This window comes from Myotis nattereri (genome assembly GCF_964212035.1).
Source record: "Myotis nattereri genome assembly, chromosome: 6".
NCBI lineage: Eukaryota > Metazoa > Chordata > Mammalia > Chiroptera > Vespertilionidae > Myotis > Myotis nattereri.
Genome location: NC_138081.1, coordinates 78,538,057 through 78,558,311, shown reverse-complemented (window position 1 = coordinate 78,558,311; position 20,255 = coordinate 78,538,057). Strand labels below are relative to the sequence as shown.

Sequence of the window (20,255 nt, the reverse complement as noted above, 5' to 3'; positions counted from 1 at the left end):
GTATGGCGCTGCATCTAATTACTGATAACTCACATGGCAGGAATTTTTCTCACTTTAGTTATAAGAGTCAGGATGGTATGGAGTGATGGTTAATGGCATGGACCCCGAAGCCAGAATGCCTAGGTTTGAATCACTTCCCAGCTGGCTGGCTATGAGTAAGTAATGTGACCTCTCAGTACCACAGTTTCCCTCATCTGCCAAAGGTGGTAGTATGTGCTGAATAATTTTTGCTGTTATTATTGCCTCAAGCCCAGAAGACGGTGGTTCTATTGGAGGACAATGCCCAGGGCAGCTTTGACCCAGGGCGTTAATTCTCTCTGCCCCTGTGCCCACCTGTGCCAGGAGCCGGTCCATCCTTGCTGTTTCAAAGGACCTGGCATATATGGCATACTGTTCTTAATATGTTTGCTCACCTTCTTGGCACTATGTGTTTTAATCAAGGTCTCTGAGAAAGGTTGTTTCCCCAGGTAGGGATTTTCCCCTGAAGTTAGGGAGGGAATAAAACCTCTTAACTAAGTGCCAGGCGGGTAATTAATCACTTTAACTATGAACAATCATGCTTAAGCTACATAATCTTTACTCCCTGGAATGGAGATAAGAAACGCCCTAACCTTTGGAATAGAGATTGATAGGATTGAATCAACTGGTATAAATACAGATGTAACAAGACAGCAAGAGAAGAGAGAGAGACAGAACCTAGGCACAGAACCTACACAGAACGTTCTCTAGAGACAGAAGAACTTCGCTGGAGAGAACATGGCAAAAGATCCTGGACAGAAACTGGCCTCAGAACCTAGCGAGAGAACATAGCAAAAGATCCTGGACTGAACCTGACTACAGAAATTGGCAAGAGAACCTGACTAGAACCTGGTGACTGAACCTGGCTGGAGAACCTGGACAGAACCTGGCTGGAGAACCTAGCGAGGGAACATGGCTACAGAACCTGGCTGGAGAACCTGGAGAACCTGGCTGGAGAACCTAGCAAGAGACCATGGACACAGAACCTGGCTGGAGATCCTAAACAGAACTTCGCTGGAGATCCTGGCTAGGCTGCTGATCAACTGAACTCCGTCTCCGTGTCATTCCTTCTTCGCCGACTCCGTCCACACCTTTGGGAACCCCTGGACCTGCTGGGGTTGGACCCCGGCACACCTGTTCTTGGCTACTAATTTGTTTTAAAAAACGTCAACCAGTACATTGTCTCTGTTTTCTCATTGTTCTCTTTCCACAAAGCCTTCTGTGTCAATCTGCCCTGACTGGTTTATCCTGAAATTATTAACTGGAAGTCCATTTCTACCAGCTACTTTTGAATGTTTTCTCTCCAACTGTACCACAGGTTTTCTCTCTGATCAATAATTCGAACTCCTTAATTCATTCATTACAGATTTTTTTTTTTAAACAGATACACACGCAACACACACGTGCACACAACTTACCGAGAAACTCTATTACTCATTCATTACTGTTGGGAATGCGGAATGGCACAGCCAGCCACCCTGGAAAACAAGCGTGGCAGTTTCTGAAAAAGCTACTAATGGGCCCACCCCATCCTGGGTGGAACAGTAAACAGGGAGGTAGGGCAGAATCCCAGTGCCTCCTACATCCTGTTCCCTGTTCTGGAAGAGGACAGGACAGTGTTGGTGGAGAGTTGAGAGGCCCCAGGGCAGGAAGAATTTCTTTTTTAATATATTCTATTGATTTTTTAAAGAGAGGAAGGGAGAGGGATAGAGAGTTAGAAACATCGATGAGAGAGAAACATCAATCAGCTGCCTCCTGCACACTCCCCACTGGGGATGTGCCCGCAACCAAGGTATATGCCCTTGACGAGAATCGAACCTGGGACCCTTCAGTCTGCAGGCTGACGCTCTATCCATTGAGCCAAACCGGCCAGGGCAAGAATTTCTTTATGAGCTGTTACTTCTGATAGGCTGAGCCATTAACCAAAGTGACTACATGCAAAGACAGAGAAGAAAAGCCGACATCTTGCATTTGTCTGCTTTGAACACCCAGAATCAGAGTCACAGGCCATAGCGCTGCTAAGTGGAATTCATTTCTATAGAAGATCAATGATCAATTAATGCACAGTATATACGTGGGAGTGCTCGCTCCTCTAAATCAGCTCACCAAGGTCCTGAGAGCTGTGTTAAGACAAATTCCCCAACAACAAAAATGAAAGAAGTCATGGGCAGGTCTTTCTTCCCTATGCATTTCCCCCCAATATTGCTGCTTTTTCTTAAGATATTTTTTCTTTCAGAAGATGCAATGGCATGTATATAGTCCAATGCTGCTGCTTTCTTACTATGATTTGATAGTGCCACTTCCTAATGCATAGCCCTGTCCTCCCACTATTCATGTTCCACATCTAGAGACAGGACCTGGCTCTTGGGAATGGACTCACCAACAACTGAGTGACTGATCTTCATCAGCTAAGTAAATAAGAGGTAAAAGGACCCAGTAATAGTGATAAAACAGAAAACAATACAGGAAATGAATATAGCCCAAAGTGCTGAAAGTATATGAAGAAAAGTTATTAATACTATGTTCAAATATTTATGTACACTGGTTTTAACTTTTTTAAAGGAAAACAACTCTATCAGAATTCATCCAACAATTGATTTCATGGTGGACATTTTCAAAATCCATATATATAAAAGGCTAATATGCAAGTGTTCTCTCAGGACTTCGACCGGGAGACTTGGATCACTCGCTATGATGTGCGATGACCACCAGGGGGCGGCATGGAACATGGCGGGTGACCAGCGGCAGCAGTGGTGACGGGGCGGTGCTGAGGGAGTGAGGGAAGGAGGAGGCAGTGAGGCGGAGAACCTGATCAGCCCTGATCACCAGCCAGGCTTAGGGACTCTACCTGTGCATGAATTTCTGCACTGAGCCTCTAGTATATAATAATGTGACAACTAATTTGGTATTCAAATTTGTTTTGAATGACAAAAACTTAAAAATGAAATAATAATGTACTACTTTTTGTATTTGTAATGCTTTTTGTCAAGAAGAAACGGACTTTGAATGATATGTTGTAGTACTGATGACAAAATTGCACTAAACTCAGAAGTTGTACTGAACCCCAAGCCTTCCTAGATTGTCACCTATAACTCTCAACTACAAATAAGCTGGGAGTAGAACAGGCTGTGGATTTTCTGAGAAAACTAGTGCAAATGTTTAAGATTTGCAAGTTGTTCTTAAAAAAGGCTGAATAAGCAGGCTTTATTTAGTTCCCTTTGTTAATACTTCAGATGTGTTTTTCTTTGTCTGAATATGCTATTTGAGTCTTACACTCCTATGAGTTTTTCATAAATAGAGGACATATGATATTGATACCAAAGGAAAGATAACTATCATAGGACTAAACTTTGGGTCATTCCTTTTTTATAAGATTGTATATAAACAGAGATATGTGTTTCTTTACTTTCATTTACTAGTAATTGTACTTAGTGAAAATCAGTTAGAAAATTATGTCGGTATTTATTATCCACCTCTTTTACCAGCTAGATTTGAGGAGGTATAGTTATCATATTTAAATCCTCACAACTTAATAAATAAGTAAATAGAATATTTCATTAATGTATGATATTTAATATCTATTGTCCAAATCAAATTTCCTATGTAAAATAATGGGTTATTTGAGGGGAAAACTAATCATGCAACAACCATACCATTCAACAGCTGTATCATTCCCAGGCAGTTATCCCAAATTATGAAGACATGTTCATACAAAAATCTGAACATTAATGTTCATAGTAGCGTTATTTGTAATAAACATAAGCTGGAAATAATCCAGGTGTCCTTCAATGAATGATAAGGCAAGCTGTAGACCCGCACCATGGAATATTCCTCAGCAATATAAAGAAATGAACGATAGGTACATGCAACAATGTAGATGAATCTTAAGAGCAATGTGCTGAATGAAAAAAGCCCAATCCCCAAAGTTAATAACATACTATGTGATTCCACTTATACAACATTCTTGAAATGACAAAACTATAGAAATAGAAAACAGATTAGTGGTTTCCAGAGATTAAGGAAGGTGTGACTGTGAGAGGGAACTGGATGTTCTATAAAGAGGCAACATGAAGGATGAAGAATATTCTGTATCTTTTAAAATATATATTGATTTTAGAGAGGAAGGGAGAGAGAAAAACATCAGTGATGAGAGAGAATCATCTATCAGCTGCCTCCTGCTCACCCCTTACTGGGTATTGAGTCTACAATCCAGGCTGTGCCCTGACCAGGAATTGAACAGAGACCTCCTGGTTCATAGGTCGAGGCTCAACCACTGAGCCACGCCGATTCCATCAATATATCCTGGCTATGATTTTGTACTATAATGTTGCAAGATGTTTTCATTGGGGAAACTTGGTAAAGAGTATATATAACCTCTGTATATTAATTCCTTTTTAAAAAAATATATTTTATTGATTTCTTTTACAGAGAGGAAGGGAGAGGGATACAGAGTTAGAAACATCGATGAGATAGAAACATCGATCAGCTGCCTCCTGCACACCCTGTATTGGAGATGTGACCGCAACCAAGGTACATGCCCTTGACCAGAATCGAATCTGGGACCCTTGAGTCCTTAGGCTGATGCTCTACCCACTGAGCCAAACCAGTCATGCCTATTAATTCCTTTTTAAGAAATATTCAAAGCAATATGAATAGCAAGAACCTACAACCAAGATTACTTTATCCAGCAAAGCTATCATTCAGAATTGAAGGTCAGATAAAGAGCTTCACAGATAAGAAAAAGCTAAAGGAGTTCATCACCACCAAACCAGCATTATATGAAATGCTGAAAGGTATTCTTTAAGAAGAGGAAGAAGAAAAAGGTAAAGATAAAAATTATGAACAGCAAATACATATCTATCAACAAATGAATCTAAAAATCAAGTGAATACAAAATCTGATGAACAGAGTAAACTGGTGAATATAATAGAACCAGGGGCATGGAAAGGGAGTGGACTGACAATTCTTGGGGGGAAAAGGGTGTGGGGGTGCAGGAATAGACTGGACAAAAATCATACACCTATGGATGAGGACAGGGGGAGGGGTAAGGGCAGAGGGTGGGGTGGGAACTGGGTGGAGGAGAGCTATGGGTGGGGGGAAAAAGAGGAACAACTGTAATAATCTGAACAATAAAGATTTAATTTAAAAAAATAAAAAATAATAAAATAAAAAATAAAAATGTTTTGATTGATTTTTGAAGAGGGAGAGGGAGAGGGAGAGGGAGAAAGAGAAACATCCATCGCATGCCCCCTCCTGGCATGTACTTGCATGTGCACCAACCGGGAATCCAACCTGCCACTTTTTGGTGCATGAGACAACACTCAACCAACTGCTCAGCCAATTAAGCCACAATGGCCAGGGCTTTGTATTAATTCTTACAACTGCATGTGAATAAAAAATGATCCCCAAACTTATAAAGTTTAATTAAAAATATAATTTGTGATTTATTTGTCCTTTTTCTTTTTCCTTTGATTAACTTATATATCACATATGCAGAGGTTGCAACATGGTCTTAACACAAAAGATACATTTTCTTGATTACTATTACATGCTACATTTACCCACATAAAATAGTCTCCTTTTGTTAAAGGATTCTTTTAAGCTAGGCACCTTTGTTACATTTAGAAGAATATAAACATATAAAAAGATAAATGAACACGATTTCCTTTGATAGTTCCACCCTGTCTTTTGGTTTCATTGCTCAAAGTTCCTCTATTTTTTAACGTTTTTTCTTTTTGGCCATTTATTTTAATAAGACTTGCAAAATCATAAAATGAGGAAGCTACAAGGTTAGTTTCATACAAAGTGTCTTTAAATACACTGGTATCCGCGGCAGCATGTGTTGACAACAGCCTGTTGGGAATAGAAACAGAAAGTTCTCTCACCAGAAAGCTTGGAATCTTTGTGTTGACTTTGAACTCTCAACAGCCAATAGCGCTGGTAACGGTACTAGGCGGTCGGTCCTGGGTCCTGGGGGGGTGCCCGGACGCCGGGTGGTGGAGGTGGGAGCCCAGCCGCCGCCCCGCAGGAAGCTGCTGGCTGCTCGCTGGGTGCAATAGCGGCCCCGCGCGGCAGCGTCGGAAACTGCAGGCGCTCCGCATAGTCTAGGCCACTGGGGGGAGGAGGGGCGACCTTGCCCCAGCCTGTGCTCTGCCAAGAAAAGCAAAGTGGGACCAGGGCGATTTAAGCATTGAAGCTGGGCGAGGGTGACCGAGGCCTGCACCTGCTCTGCACCCCATACAATGCAGCGGGCCGGGGTCACACTCCTTCCGGGGGTCGTTCTGGGAAACGGGGGAATCTGTGACATCCCTCCCCCCCGGCCCCGCACCATGTACTCCGAGCACTGGACCACCCTCTGGTGGTCTTAAGGCGAAGGGAATTTGGGGGACAGGAAGAATGAAGAGTGCATAGAATTTGTGGATATCCGATTTGGGCAATTAATGTCAAAAAGTATTCCAACACTGTCGTACTTCAAGTCGCTCTCCATCATCCCCAGTCTTGGTTTTGTCATCCTTTACATTTTTTTTCTTCTTTTCGTCTTGGTGGTGTGAAAGGGCATCACATTATGGTTTAATTTGACCCTTCAGGATCTGTTTTGCTACTATTCTTCCCTCACCCTCCTGCCAAAACCTGGGGGTCATCCTAAATTCCTCTTCCCTTTCCCTCCACATCAGCAGGTGTTGTTGGTTCCACTTCCAAACACGCCCTTTCCTCTCCCTTTCTACCACCACATCCCTGATCCAAATCATTAAAATTTCTCTCAAAGCTTCCGAAGATCTCCCTCCAACTCTGCTAAATCACATCCCGCTCACATCCACATGCCCAGACAATAGCCTTCCTGAAATATGCATCGGATCTAGCATCCCCACCTAAAAGCTGGCCCCTCCACACTTCTCCAACCTCCTCTCTTTACTAGACTTCAGGTGTGCAGGCCACGGTCTCATCTCTGACCACCTCCAGCCCCTTTGCACATGCTGTCGTCTGCTTTCCTCTCATTCTCAGTTCAAAAGCCCCACCTCCACAGAGAAGCCTTGTCTAAAAATTAGGACCCCACACCCAATCAAGCCATCAATTACTCCCTCACATCACCATGTTGTTTTCCTTCCTAGCCTCTCTGTAAAATAGAGATTCTGGTATTTATCTATTATCTTCCTCTAAAATATAAGTTGGATATGGGCAGAGACTGTGTTTATCTTGATCACGGTGAAATCTCTAGCACATTATCACAGGATCCGTTCAGAAAAGGCATTCAATAAATATGTTTGTACAGCTAAATAGCTAAAGCCATTTCTTCTGTTTAAAACAGGTAAATGTGGCTGTTACACCACGGAAATGGATCAGGAGGTTTGATAGTTGCACAATAGGGACTCTCTTTCACTTCAAACAACAGCATGGATTTTACATGAAGGCGGAGGAATCCCTTCACTAACATACAAGCATTCCTGTGGAATCGCCTGCTCTAGGAATGGATATATCTACTAGAAATATGTGTTGTTGTTTTTTTAAAGATGGCAGAATTGAAACAGAGCTTATGGGAAATGAATATTATATCAAGCATTGCTTATAAATTCAGATAATAACTGAAAATACATTGCACAAATGGAAATCTTAAGTAATGCTATTCTTCTACCTTCCACACATATTTTTTAAAAGAACTAAGGGCCAGGAAATGTTACAGTTTTTGCATAATAGGCAGGAAATTTGCCTTTGAACAAAAACAGAAATCTCAGGACAAAAATCAAGCATATCTTTTTAAAACTGATTTCATCGTAACTGTTCTACAAATATTGAGTCACTTTTATTATCTTTAAGCATATCAATTCTTTCCCTTAAGCCCATCGATAATCCCTTTAACACAAAGTTACTAGTTAATGTCAATTCACATACTTTCTTTCCCTGTTAATATACAAAGGTACATTCACAGAATCAGTGCATTTTGAATAAAAAGTAAACAGAGGAAACAGGAGACCGAGGGTCAATAACATCTTCAAGTCCAAGTTTGATCATCTAGAAACACAAAGTTTTGTTGATTTTCAACTATTTTTCTCAGATGTAATGCTTTAAATATAGCTGGTTCAGCAGGCCAGCTTTTTTTTTAAAAATATATATATATATATATATCTTTATGGATTTCAGAGAGGGAGAGGGAGATAGAAACATCAATGATGAGAATCACCGATCAGCTGCCTCCTGCACATCCCCCACTGGGGATCGAGCCCACAACCCAGGCATGTGTCCTTGGCCAGACTCAAACCCGGGACCCCTCAGTCTGCACGCCGACACTCCATCCACTGAGCCAAACCGGCCAGGGCTCAGCAGGCCAGCCTTGCAGGACAACAGTATGTGTAGCCAGCCACCACGGATCATCCAAAAATATATGGACACTTCCAGGATGCTGGTGTGGGTTCATGAAGTTCTGTGCGTAAAATTAAGAACACTTTTCAAACTTTCCAACTTTAATATTCAAGGCCAGGAACATCCATCTCCCAACCCTGTGTCTCCCAAGGTTCTCAAGGCTGGTTTTCATCAGGCAAGAGAGCACGTTGTTCCTCCTCTGTACCAAGGATATTGTGAAGTTTTGATCTACATTGAAGGAAAGAAAAGAAGAATCGTAGTATTTCTCATCTTAAAAAAATTCAGTACCTATGTCTCTACCCAACTACCTTCTCAAAGGTATCTGCCAAGTCCTGAGGCTTAGAGCACCTAGCAATCTGCTGACTGTCAGAATGGAGGTAGAATGGTGTTTCTTTTTTATTTCCACAAGCCAACTTTCATTATTTATTATTTTTTTCCTTAATAATCCTTTATTGTTGAGAGCATTACATATGTCCATTTTTTCCCCCATTGACCCCCTCCAGCCTGTCCCCACCCCCCACCCCAGGTCTTCACCGCCCTATTGTCTGTGTCCATGGGTTATGCATATATGCATACACAGTCTCCACAAGCCAACTTTTATTATTATTATTATTATTATTATTATTATTATTGATTTCAGAGAGAAAGGGAGAGGGAGAGAGAGGTAGAAACATCAATGAGGAGAGAGAATCATTGATCAGCTGCCTCCTGCATGCCCCATACTGGGGATCAAGCCCACAACACGGGCATGTGCCCTTGACGAATTGAACCCAGAACCCTTCAGTCTGTAGGACAATGCTCTATCCACTGAGCCAAACCAGGTTGGGCCACAAGCCAACTTTAAAGGGAGAAAGAAGTTCAAGAGTTGACCATACCTTCTTCTTCTCCTTGAGTACTCCAATAGATAAAACAAGCCCATCGATAGTCCCTTTAACACAATCGAAGTTACTAGTTAATGTCAATTCTCAAAGTCATGTTTCTCCACACAAATAAAATGAAAATAAAAGACTGATTACTCACACTTGTCAGAGCCCACAGACCTTGTACAGCTGCTGCCCATTCAAAACCAATTTTCTCATACAGAAATCCACCCAGTGTCGGTCCCATAAAAGCACTAACAATGAAAAGAAGAAGGGGTATTAAATGAGAGAGAGAGAGAGAGAGAGAGAGAGAGAGAGAGAGAGAGAGAGAGATGGGGAGGAGGGGGCGAGAGAGATCCTTCCTAAGGTTGCATGCTCCTTCAGTTACAGGTTTTCATTAAATTGGAACTATAAGTTCTAAAGAAAAAAGGTGATTTCTGGACCTAGCATTGGGTATAAGAAAATGGTGCTACCTGAAAAATGATGATGCTTAAATCTTTTAAACAATTGTATAATTATAATTGCTTTTGAAAAGTTGATGCCTTACACGAAAATAAAATTTAAAAAAGACAGGCATTCAAAATAATTTTTATACTATTCTCTCTACTCAGTGTTTGTATTAAAGATAATTTAATTCAGTACATATTTATAGATGATATCTACATTGCCAGCATACAGTTATCCCTTTGGCATAGTATAGAGCAGGGGTGGGCAAACTTTTTTACTTGAGGGCCACAATGGGTTCTTAAACTGGACCGGAGGGCCGGAACAAAAGCATGGATGGAGTGTTTGTGTGAACTAATATAAATTCAAAGTAAACATCATTACATAAAAGGGTACGGTCTTTTTTTTGAATAGTTTTATTCATTTCAAACGGGCCGGATCCGGCCCGCGGGCCGTAGTTTGCCCACGCCTGGTATAGAGTAACAAAATAAATAAGTAAATAAATTTTAAAAATGGAGATATGGTCCTGATAAGTGAACTTAAAAATATCATTTTTATTTGGTTAGGTATATAAAACTGCTGGCATAACCAATGATCTTAGAGTCAGAGGGTACAGGTAAAACTCTGGTTCTGCCATAAATAAATTGTGTTCCCTTGGCTAACTCATCTGGTATCTCCATTTGTTCATCTGTAACTGAGGGACAGTATTTTCCATCTGCCAGGGTGACTGGAATTCAGTGGCTACTCACCCCACGGACCACATGGCACTGAAGAGACCTGACACGAGGGCCAGTGTACTTAATCCTTCTTCAAACCCATTCTCACTGCAGAGAGACAAGAGTGTGTCAGTGACCGCAAGGGATGCTGTGCCATAGACAAGAACTGTGCATAATGGACAAAGCAAGCCAGGAGGAATCTGAACAAAACCAAAAACAAAACCAGTATCTTACTCCATTTCTAAGATAAAAAGCTAATCTAAGTTGAAGGAATTTTCATACTAATGTCTACTTCCTGGTTTTCTAAAAAATAATCTTGTTGCATATATAAGATACAACATTAAGAATCACAACCCATTTGCACTAAATGCTCAGAAAAATATATAATGAAGAAATTCTTAAAATGGGATGGGCATGTAAAGGCAACTTTTAGAAAATGCAGAGAAGCTCCTTCTTCCTGTGGGAGATGTTGTTGACACAGCCTAAGGGCCAATATTTTCCCTGAAGGGACAAACTCCCCCAAGTTCACTCTGTGTTCTCCATCACCAAGCCTGCTAAATGGGAGACTGCTGACCAAGTGACAAATGCCTGGTGTGATACTGTGATTTATTGTAAGAAGTACATGTTTGGTCTTGGTTCATTTCTGGCACACACAGCTCCTAAAATCCTTGAAATGTCCTAACTGATTGAAAGCAATAAAAGTCTTTGTTATATTAATGAGGTGACTTTTGGAAAACACCTAAGGATGGTGGCCGGCTGCCAGGAGAGCTGTTCCTGTGATTAGAGGGTTGAAACTTGTAGTCCCCCCACCCTCATCCCTCCACGCCATTCACCTCTGGGCTGGAGGTTGAATCAATTGCCAGTGATCAACGATTTAATCAACCATGCCGGAGTAATAAAACTCCATAAAAAAAACAAAAGGACAGGGTTCAGAGAACTTCCTCGTTGGTGAACCGGAACCCTTACACCTGCCAATGTGCAGGGCCCAGACTCCATGAGTATAGGAGCTCCTTTGTTTAGGACCCCGCCATGTGTATCTCTTCATCTGGCTGTTGATTCCTACCCTTTATTATCCTTTGTTAATAAACATAATCTAGGGAGTAAATCGGTTTCTGGAGTTTGGTGAGCTGCTCTAGCAAATGAATCAAATCCAAGGAGGGGGTCATGGGGACATCTGATTGACAGCCAGTCAGTCAGGAGTACAGGTGATAGCCTGAGCTTGCGACTGGCATCTGAAGTGGGGACAGTCTTGTGGGACTGGGCCCTAAGCCTGTGAAATCTGATGCTGTCTGTGGGTGGTCAGTGTCAGAACTGAGCTGAACTGTAGGCCACCCCAGCTGGTGTGAGAGAATGGCTTGGCAAACCCCTCACGCATTGGACTTGGTACGAGAACCATTTTGCCTGGCCACACTATGCTCTTGGCTGGACCTCCTCTACGAGAGAGGAATAATGCCGAGGCTTTTCCATTTTGCTTTGGTTGTTCAAATGTGCATCTGTACATAAACCAAGCTACGCATCTATCCACAACCCAGTTCAACCATTACTGTATACATTATCATTTATACTACTGCATTATTGCATATACTGTTTATATCACAATAGTGTGTGACATGATATCATAAAGATATAATATTATGAAAAAAAAAACAAACACTTCCAAAATCTCACAAAATTGAGAAATTCACGAAAGCCTGTTTAAAATACAGCTCTTGCCTGGCCAGCGTGGTTCAGTGGTTGAGCGTCAACCACTGAACCAGGATGTCATAGTTCGTGGGCTTGATCCCCAGTGTGGGGTGTGCAGGAGGCAGCCGATCAATGATTCTCTCTCATCATTGATGTTTCTATTTCTCTCTCCCTCTCCCTCCCTCCCTGAAATCAATAAAAATATATTTTAAAAAAATACAGAATGAAAGTAACTTACTGGGCGCAACTGATAATCTCCGGGAAAGTTGGGATTATACTCATTCCAGAGGAAATGCCAATGATGACTAACATCAGCACCAACAGCCACAGTTGACTGCAAAAGAGTTTCGGAGAAAAACAAAAATTAGCCTTTGAAGAGACACAAAGCTTCATGATAAGGGGGGCCCAAAGAGAAGTTCCTTTCACAGATTCCAGGCCTGGTCTTGTCCTCATTCCCATCTGGTCACATTTCATTCAGTGACCGCATCCTTTAGCTCCTTATACTTGAGGGTGGGGGTCAATTCATCCTGATATCTCAGTGTCTTTTGTCACATATATCACATGTCTGGAGCCAACTTGCCTTATATCACCTGCACAATCCTTTCAAAATTGGTGAAAGCGCCAATGCTAATGTTTTTCTTTCAATTGCTTGGCTTTGAAATTCATTTGGCTAAAAAATGTCGGAAAATGGCGGAGGTATAAGCGGACGTGTCCTGTGCCTTGTCCTGGAGCAGATAAGGGTGAGCAGCTGAAACGGGTAACATTCAGCCCGAATAGGCAGAGGATTTTCAGCTGAGAGACTGTCTGCAGCTAGGAAAGACCGAGAACCCCCCAGGAAAAAAAAAGGACGGTTGGAGACTGCGGCTGAAGCCTCTCCTGGTGCGCCAGCTAAGCAGCGGAGACTGCGCCATCTTGGGTCGTCGTTGCCGGCATCCAGAGACCAGCTACTAACCTGGAAACAAGGGATCTCAAGCCGCGTGACTGCCTGAACTCAGACGAGCACTGCTTCTTCTCACGGAAAGGTTGGACATCCCCTAAAGGTGCGGTTTGCAGTTCGGGTTGGAGGGAGGACCCAGCTCACGCGAGCGCTGGGCGGAATCTGCGCCCCACAGAGTCCGCAGCCTTTGGGACCAGCGTGACCCGTGAGTGGGGAAGGGGCCCCACAGGGCTGCTGGCAGAAGGGAACGCGAAAAATGAGCCCATAGCTGGACTGGATGTAAAGGAGCAGCCTTGGACTTTGCCAATCTGCTGGCTGCTTGGTGCCAGGGGCGAGTGGGCGCGCGGAGACTGCGCGCGGAGACTGTGCGCAGACCTGGAAGGTGGAGGCTTGCGAATTCGCACAACTATCAGGCTCTTGTTACAGTCCCCCTTAGATCCGTGCATTTGATTATTAAACCCAGTGCATGGGATTCCCCAGTTGGGGTCATTCGCAGAGCCTGTAGGGGAAAGCTCTTTTTGGGGAGCCTGGGAACAGCGGACAGTGGCAAGGAACCAGCTCTGGGCAGTGGTCTTTCCCGAATCAGTTCCAAATACCATAGAGGAAAAAAAAAACAACAAACAAAACCCTACTGATAGAGAGGACTTAGAGCCTTGGAGGTAAATCCAGACACACTGCCACCCAGAGGCAGAGCCACGAACTGTCTCTTTTGCGATCACAAATAAAGGCAGTCTGGTAAAAAAAATACAACCTGCCTTAAAGTCAGGTCTGTGGTTTACTGCACGGAGGGACAGTGTATCGCAGGGAAGGTCAACACTCCCCTAAATGCCTGGCAGGACTGAGGCGTGCCAAAAAGAAGAGTGGAAGATTTGAAGCACCTTCACTTCCGAATGTTTTTATATATTTTTTTTTTAATTCTTTTTTCACCATTTCATTAAGAACATATTTTATTTTTTTATTTTTTATTTTTTTCATCACCTGATTTTACCTTTTTAATTACTACATTTTTTAACCAGTATTATTGCTATCCTTTTACCATTTTTTCAAGTGTCATTTTATTTTTTAATATTTTTTTTATTTTTCTTTATTTTATTTTGGGATTAGTGTTCTACACTCTATTTTCATCGTTCCTTTAGCATCACTTCTCTCTATCTCACATTTACCCTTAAGCCAAAACTCTCTTCCTCACTTTTCCCCTTTTGTTGTCCTGTTTCTCTTACCCTATTCTTGCTTTGGATTTTACCTATTCCTTCTTTCTACCCACTGTCTAAATTTCACCCTACTTATATATCTAATTTCTAATCCCTCGCTCTCCCCATACAAATAGCCTCTTCCCCACCTCTATTTCATTCTCTTACTTTTTTCTTTTTTTTTCTTGCCTTTTTGTTTTTTTCTTCTCTCCCTTTTCCCAATCTCATTTCAGCACTCCTTTTTGTTTTTTATTTTTCTCTTTAATCTTTTTCTCTTTTTTCTTCTTTATCCCCTAATTCTCTTCGCTCAGGGGGTCACCTTTATTTGGGGTTATTAATATCGTGAATGCATTTAGTTTGTTGCCTTGTACGTTGTGCCTTGTTGTGTTGTATTTTGTGCCTTTGAATCAGCGCAGCAGAGAGAGAACTACATAACCAAACACCTTGAGAAGAGAAATCATGGTGAAACAAAGAACCAACCCAAATATGAAAGAAAAACAGGCATCATCAGAAAAGGAAGTAAACGAAATGGAGGCAATGGAGGCAAGCAACCTGTCAGAGAAAGAATTCAGAGTAATGGCCATAAGGTGGATGAAAAGAATGGAAGACCAATTCAACAATATGTGTAGGAACCAAGAGGAAATGAAGAAGAACCAAGAGGAAATGAAGAGGAACCAAGAGGAAATGAAGAGAAACCATGAAGAATTGAAAAACGACATCACTGCCATAAAGAACTCAATAGAAAGCATCAACAGTAGACTAGAAGAAGCAGAGGACCGCATCAGCGAGCTAGAAGACAAGGTAGAAAAAAATACCCAAACAGAACAGCTTCTAGAAAAAAAAATTAAAAAGCAGGAGGAGAGCCTAAGAGAACTCTGGGACAATGCTAAACGAAACAACATCCGAATAATAGGGGTGCCAGAAGGAGAGGAAACTGAGCAAGGAATAGAAAACCTGTTTGAAAAAATAGTAACAGAAAATTTCCCTGATATAGGGAGGAAAAAACCCACACAAATCCAAGAAGCTCACAGAGTCCCAAACAAAATGAACCCGAAAAGACCGACACCAAGGCACATAATAATTAAATTGGCAAACACCAACGACAAAGCAAGAATCTTAAAAGCAGCCAGAGAGAGACAGAAAGTTACCTACAAAGGATCCCCCATCAGACTAGCGACCGATTTCTCAACAGAAACACATCAGGCAAGAAGGGAATGGAATGAAATATACAAAGTCATGCAAAGGAAGGGTCTGAATCCAAGAATACTATACCCAGCGAGGCTATCAATCAAAATTGAGGGTCAAATCAGGAGCTTCACAGACAAAAATGGTCTACGAGAGTTTATTACAACCAAACCAGCAATGCAAGAAATGCTAAAGGATCTGCTGTAAATAGAAAAAACAGGAAACAAAGAAGGAACGCAGCGGTAAAGAACAAAAATGGCGACTAACAAGTTTCTATCAATAATAACTTTAAATGTAAATGGATTAAATTCCCCAGTCAAAAGGCATAGGGTAAATGAGTGGATAAGAAAACATGACCCATATATCTGCTGTCTACAGGAAACCCACCTCAGAAAAAAAGACGCACACAGACTGATGGTGAAGGGATGGAAAAAGGTTTTTCAGGCCAATGGAAGTGAAAAAAAAGCCGGGGTAGCAATACTTATATCTGACAAATTAGATCTCAAAGTGAAGGACATAAAAAGAGATCAAGAAGGCCACTTCATAATACTAAAGGGAGCAGTCCAACAAGAAGAAATAACTCTGGTAAATATATATGCACCCAATATAGGAGCACCCAAATACGTAAGAAATCTTCTGGAGAAGATCAAGGGAGAGATTGATAGCAATACAATCATAGTAGGGGACCTAAACACCCCTTTATCGCCACTGGACAAATCCACTAAACAGAAACTCAGCAAAGAAACATCAATCCTAAATGACTCACTAGATCAGATGGAATTAATTGACATCTTCAGAACATTTCACCCCAAAGCCACAGAATATACATTCTCCTCAGGTGCACATTTGTCATCTTCAAAGATAGACCATATATTGGGTCACAGACAAAGTCTCTTCAAATTCAAGAAAATTGAAATCATATCAAGTATCTTCTCAGACCACAAAGGCATAAAACTGGAAATCAACTACAACAAAAACAATCCAAAAAAATCAAACACATGGAGACTAAATAGCATGCTATTAAACAATGACTGGGTCACCAGTGAGATCAAAGAAGAAATAAAAAACATCATGGCAACAAATGACAATGAAAACACAACAATCCAAAACCTATGGGACACAGCAAAAGCAGTCTTGAGAGGGAAGTTCATAGCTCTACAAGCCTACTGCAAGAAACAAGAAACAATGAGAATAAATGACCTAACTCTACAACTCGAAGAATTAGAAAGAGAGCAACAAAAAAAGCCCACTGTAAGCAGAAGGAAGGAAATAACAAAGATCAGAGCGGAGATAAATGACATAGAGACCAAAAAAACAATACAAAAGATCAACAAAACCAAGAGCTGGTTCTTTGAAAGGATAAACAAGATTGATACACCTCTAGCCAGGCTCACCAAGAAACAAAGAGAGAGGACCCAAATAAACAAAATCAGAAATGAAAGAGGAGAAATAACAACAGACCCCATAGAAATACAAAGGATTGTTAGAAAATACTATGAACAACTCTACTCCAACACACTAGACAACCTGGAGGAAATGGACATATTCCTAGATAAATGCAACCTTCCAAAACTTAACCAGGAAGAATCTAAAAATCTCAATAGGCCAATAACTATGGAGGAAATCGAAGCAGTAATCAAAAAGCTTCCAGCAAACAAAAGCCCGGGGCCAGATGGCTTCACAGGGGAGTTTTACCAAACATTCAAGGAAGACCTAAAACCTATCCTCCTCAGACTATGTCGAAAGATCCAAGAGGAAGGAACACTTCCCAGCTCATTCTATGAAGCCAACATCACCCTAATCCCAAAACCAGATAAAGACAATACAATGAAAGAGAATTATAGGCCAATATCCCTCATGAACATAGATGCCAAAATCCTCAACAAAATCCTAGCAAATCGGATCCAGCAGTACATCAAAAAGATCATACACCATGACCAAGTAGGATTTATCCCAGGGATGCAAGGATGGTACAATATCCGCAAATCAATAAACGTGATACATCACATAAACAAATTGAGAGAAAAAAACCACATAGTCATATCAATTGATGCGGAAAAAGCATTTGACAAAATCCAACACCCTTTCTTGATAAAAACTCTCAGCAAGATAGGAATTGAGGGATCATACCTCAACATAATAAAAGCCATATATGACAAACCCACAGCCAACATCATAATCAATGGGCAAAAACTAAAACCATTCCCCCTAAAAACAGGAACAAGACAGGGATGCCCCCTCTCACCACTCCTGTTCAACATAGTACTGGAAGTACTAGCCATTGCAATCAGACACGAAGAAGAAATAAAAGGCATCCAGATTGGAAAAGAAGAAGTAAAACTGTCCTTATTTGCAGATGACATGATACTGTACATACAGAACCCTAAAGACTCCATCAAAAAATTATTAGACTTAATAAATGAATTCGGCAATGTAGCAGGATACAAAATTAATGCTAAGAAATCCATGGCATTTCTTTACACCAATAGTGAACTTATAGAAAGTGAAACTACAGAAGCAATCCCATTTACTATTGCACCAAAAAAATTAAAATACCTAGGTATAAACTTAACTAAGGAGGTAAAAGACTTATATGCTGAAAACTACAGGACACTGAAAAAAGAGATAGAGGAAGACATAAACAGATGGAAGAATATACCGTGTTCATGGATTGGTAGAATCGACATCATCAAAATGTCCATACTACCCAAAGCAATTTATAGATTCAATGCAATCCCCATTAAATTACCAACGGCATATTTCACAAATCTAGAACGAACGTTCCAAAAATTCATCTGGAATAAAAAAAGACCCCGAATAGCTGCAGCAATCCTGAGAAAGAACAAAGTAGGTGGGATCTCAATACCAGATATCAAACTGTATTACAAAGCCACTGTTCTTAAAACAGCTTGGTACTGGCACAAGAACAGACATATAGATCAATGGAACAGAATAGAGACCCCAGAAATCGACCCAAACCACTATGGCCAATTAATATTCGACAAAGGAGGCAAGAGCATACAATGGAGTCAAGACAGTCTTTTCAATAAATGGTGTTGGGAAAATTGGACAGATACATGCAAAAGGATGAAACTAGATCACCAACTCACACCATACACAAAAATAAACTCAAAATGGATAAAAGACTTAAACGTAAGACGGGAAACCATAAAAATACTAGAGGAATCCACAGGCAGCGAAATCGCAAACATATGCCGAAGAAATTTCTTCTCTGATAATGCTCCTAGGGCAATGGAAACTAAAGAGAAAATAAACACATGGGACTACATCAAAATAAAAAGCTTTTGCACAGCAAAGGAAACCATCAACAAAACAACAAGAAGACCCACTACATGGGAGAACATATTTGCCAATGATACCACCGATAAGGGTTTAATTTCCAACATTTACAGGGATCTCATGAAACTTAACAAAAGGAAGATAAACAATCCAATAAAAAAATGGGCAACGGACCTAGATAGACACTTTTCGAAAGAGGACATACAGAAGGCAGAAAGACATATGAAAACCTGCTCAAAGTCACTAATTATACGAGAGATGCAAATCAAAACGACAATGCGTTATCATCTCACACCTGTCAGAATGGCTATCATCAACAAATCAACAAACAACAAGTGTTGGAGAGGATGTGGAGAAAAAGGAACCCTTCTGCACTGCTGGTGGGAATGCAGACTGGTGCAGCCACTGTGGAGAACAGTATGGAGCTACCTCAGAAGACTAAAAATGGAACTCCCATTTGACCCAGTGATCCCACTACTAGGAATATATCCCAAGAAACCAGAAACGCCAATTAGAAAGGATATATGCACCCCTATGTTCATAGCAGCACAATTCACCATAGCTAAGATTTGGAAAGAGCCTAAGTGCCCATCAGCAGATGAGTGGATTAGAAAACTGTGGTACATATACACAATGGAATACTATGCTGTGGTAAAAAAAAAGGAACTCTTGCCTTTTGCAACAGCTTGGATGGGACTGGAGAGCATTATGCTAAGTGAAATAAGCCAGTCAGAGAAAGATAAATACCACATGATCTCACTCATTTGTGGATTATAGAGAACAACATAGACTGATGAAAAGGGACAGACCCAAAGACTGAGAAACAGCGATCAGGCTATCAATCCCCAGAAGGAAAGTAGGGGAGGGCAGGGGTAAGGGGAAGAGATCAACCGAAGGACTTGTATACATGTATATAAGCCAAACCAATGGACATGGACAACGGGGGGATGGGAGCATGAGTTTGTGTGTGGGGGGGGAGGTTGGGGGTTAATGGGGGGGATGAGGACACATTTGTAATACCTTAACTAATAATAAAAAAAAAAAAATGTCAGAGAAGGGAGGTGGTAAAGTGACAGGAAACTAGTATTTGTACCACGCGGAGCACTACGCCAGTTACTTAGCACCCATTACCTCACTGAATGTTGCAGCATCCCTGTGATATTAGTACTATTTCCAAATGAAGACAATTTAGGTGATAAAAAACAGTCTCCTTTCTGAGAACTGCAAAATGGGACAGAAGGCCAGAAGCTTCGATAGGATAAACAATAAAAAAAAAAAAAAAAGGAAGAGAAAACTAAGAAGTACCTGATTGGGGCGGCATAGTCAACCCTATCTGGTGTTTGGGGATTGGCTGACTGGCTAGCCTGTATTTCTGGCTCCATCCCCAGTAGGGGGCATGCAGGAGGCAGCCAATTGATGATTCTGTCTCATCATTGATGTTTGTATCTCTCTCCCTCCCCCTTCTCTGAAATCAATAAAAATGTTAAAAAACAACAAAAAAACAAGCTTTACTGAGCAGCTACTACAGAGTAAGGATGACACAAACAAACAAACAAACAAACACATT

General features: G+C 41.2%; 1 protein-coding gene across 1 annotated transcript in view; it reads right to left on the bottom strand.

Annotated features, from left to right (window-relative positions):
- Positions 1-8,405: 8,405 nt before the first annotated feature.
- The window catches only part of SLC18B1 (solute carrier family 18 member B1), a 32,328-nt gene continuing 20,478 nt past the window's right edge, over positions 8,406-20,255 (bottom strand). Inside the window, exons 10-14 of the mRNA XM_081094426.1 lie at positions 12,315-12,410; positions 10,427-10,501; positions 9,394-9,487; positions 9,249-9,301; positions 8,406-8,601 (exon numbers count right to left, since the gene is read on the bottom strand). Coding sequence (XP_080950552.1) covers positions 8,529-8,601; positions 9,249-9,301; positions 9,394-9,487; positions 10,427-10,501; positions 12,315-12,410 — 391 coding nt within the window. The 3' untranslated portion in view covers positions 8,406-8,528. The remainder of the gene's footprint in view (positions 8,602-9,248; positions 9,302-9,393; positions 9,488-10,426; positions 10,502-12,314; positions 12,411-20,255) is intronic.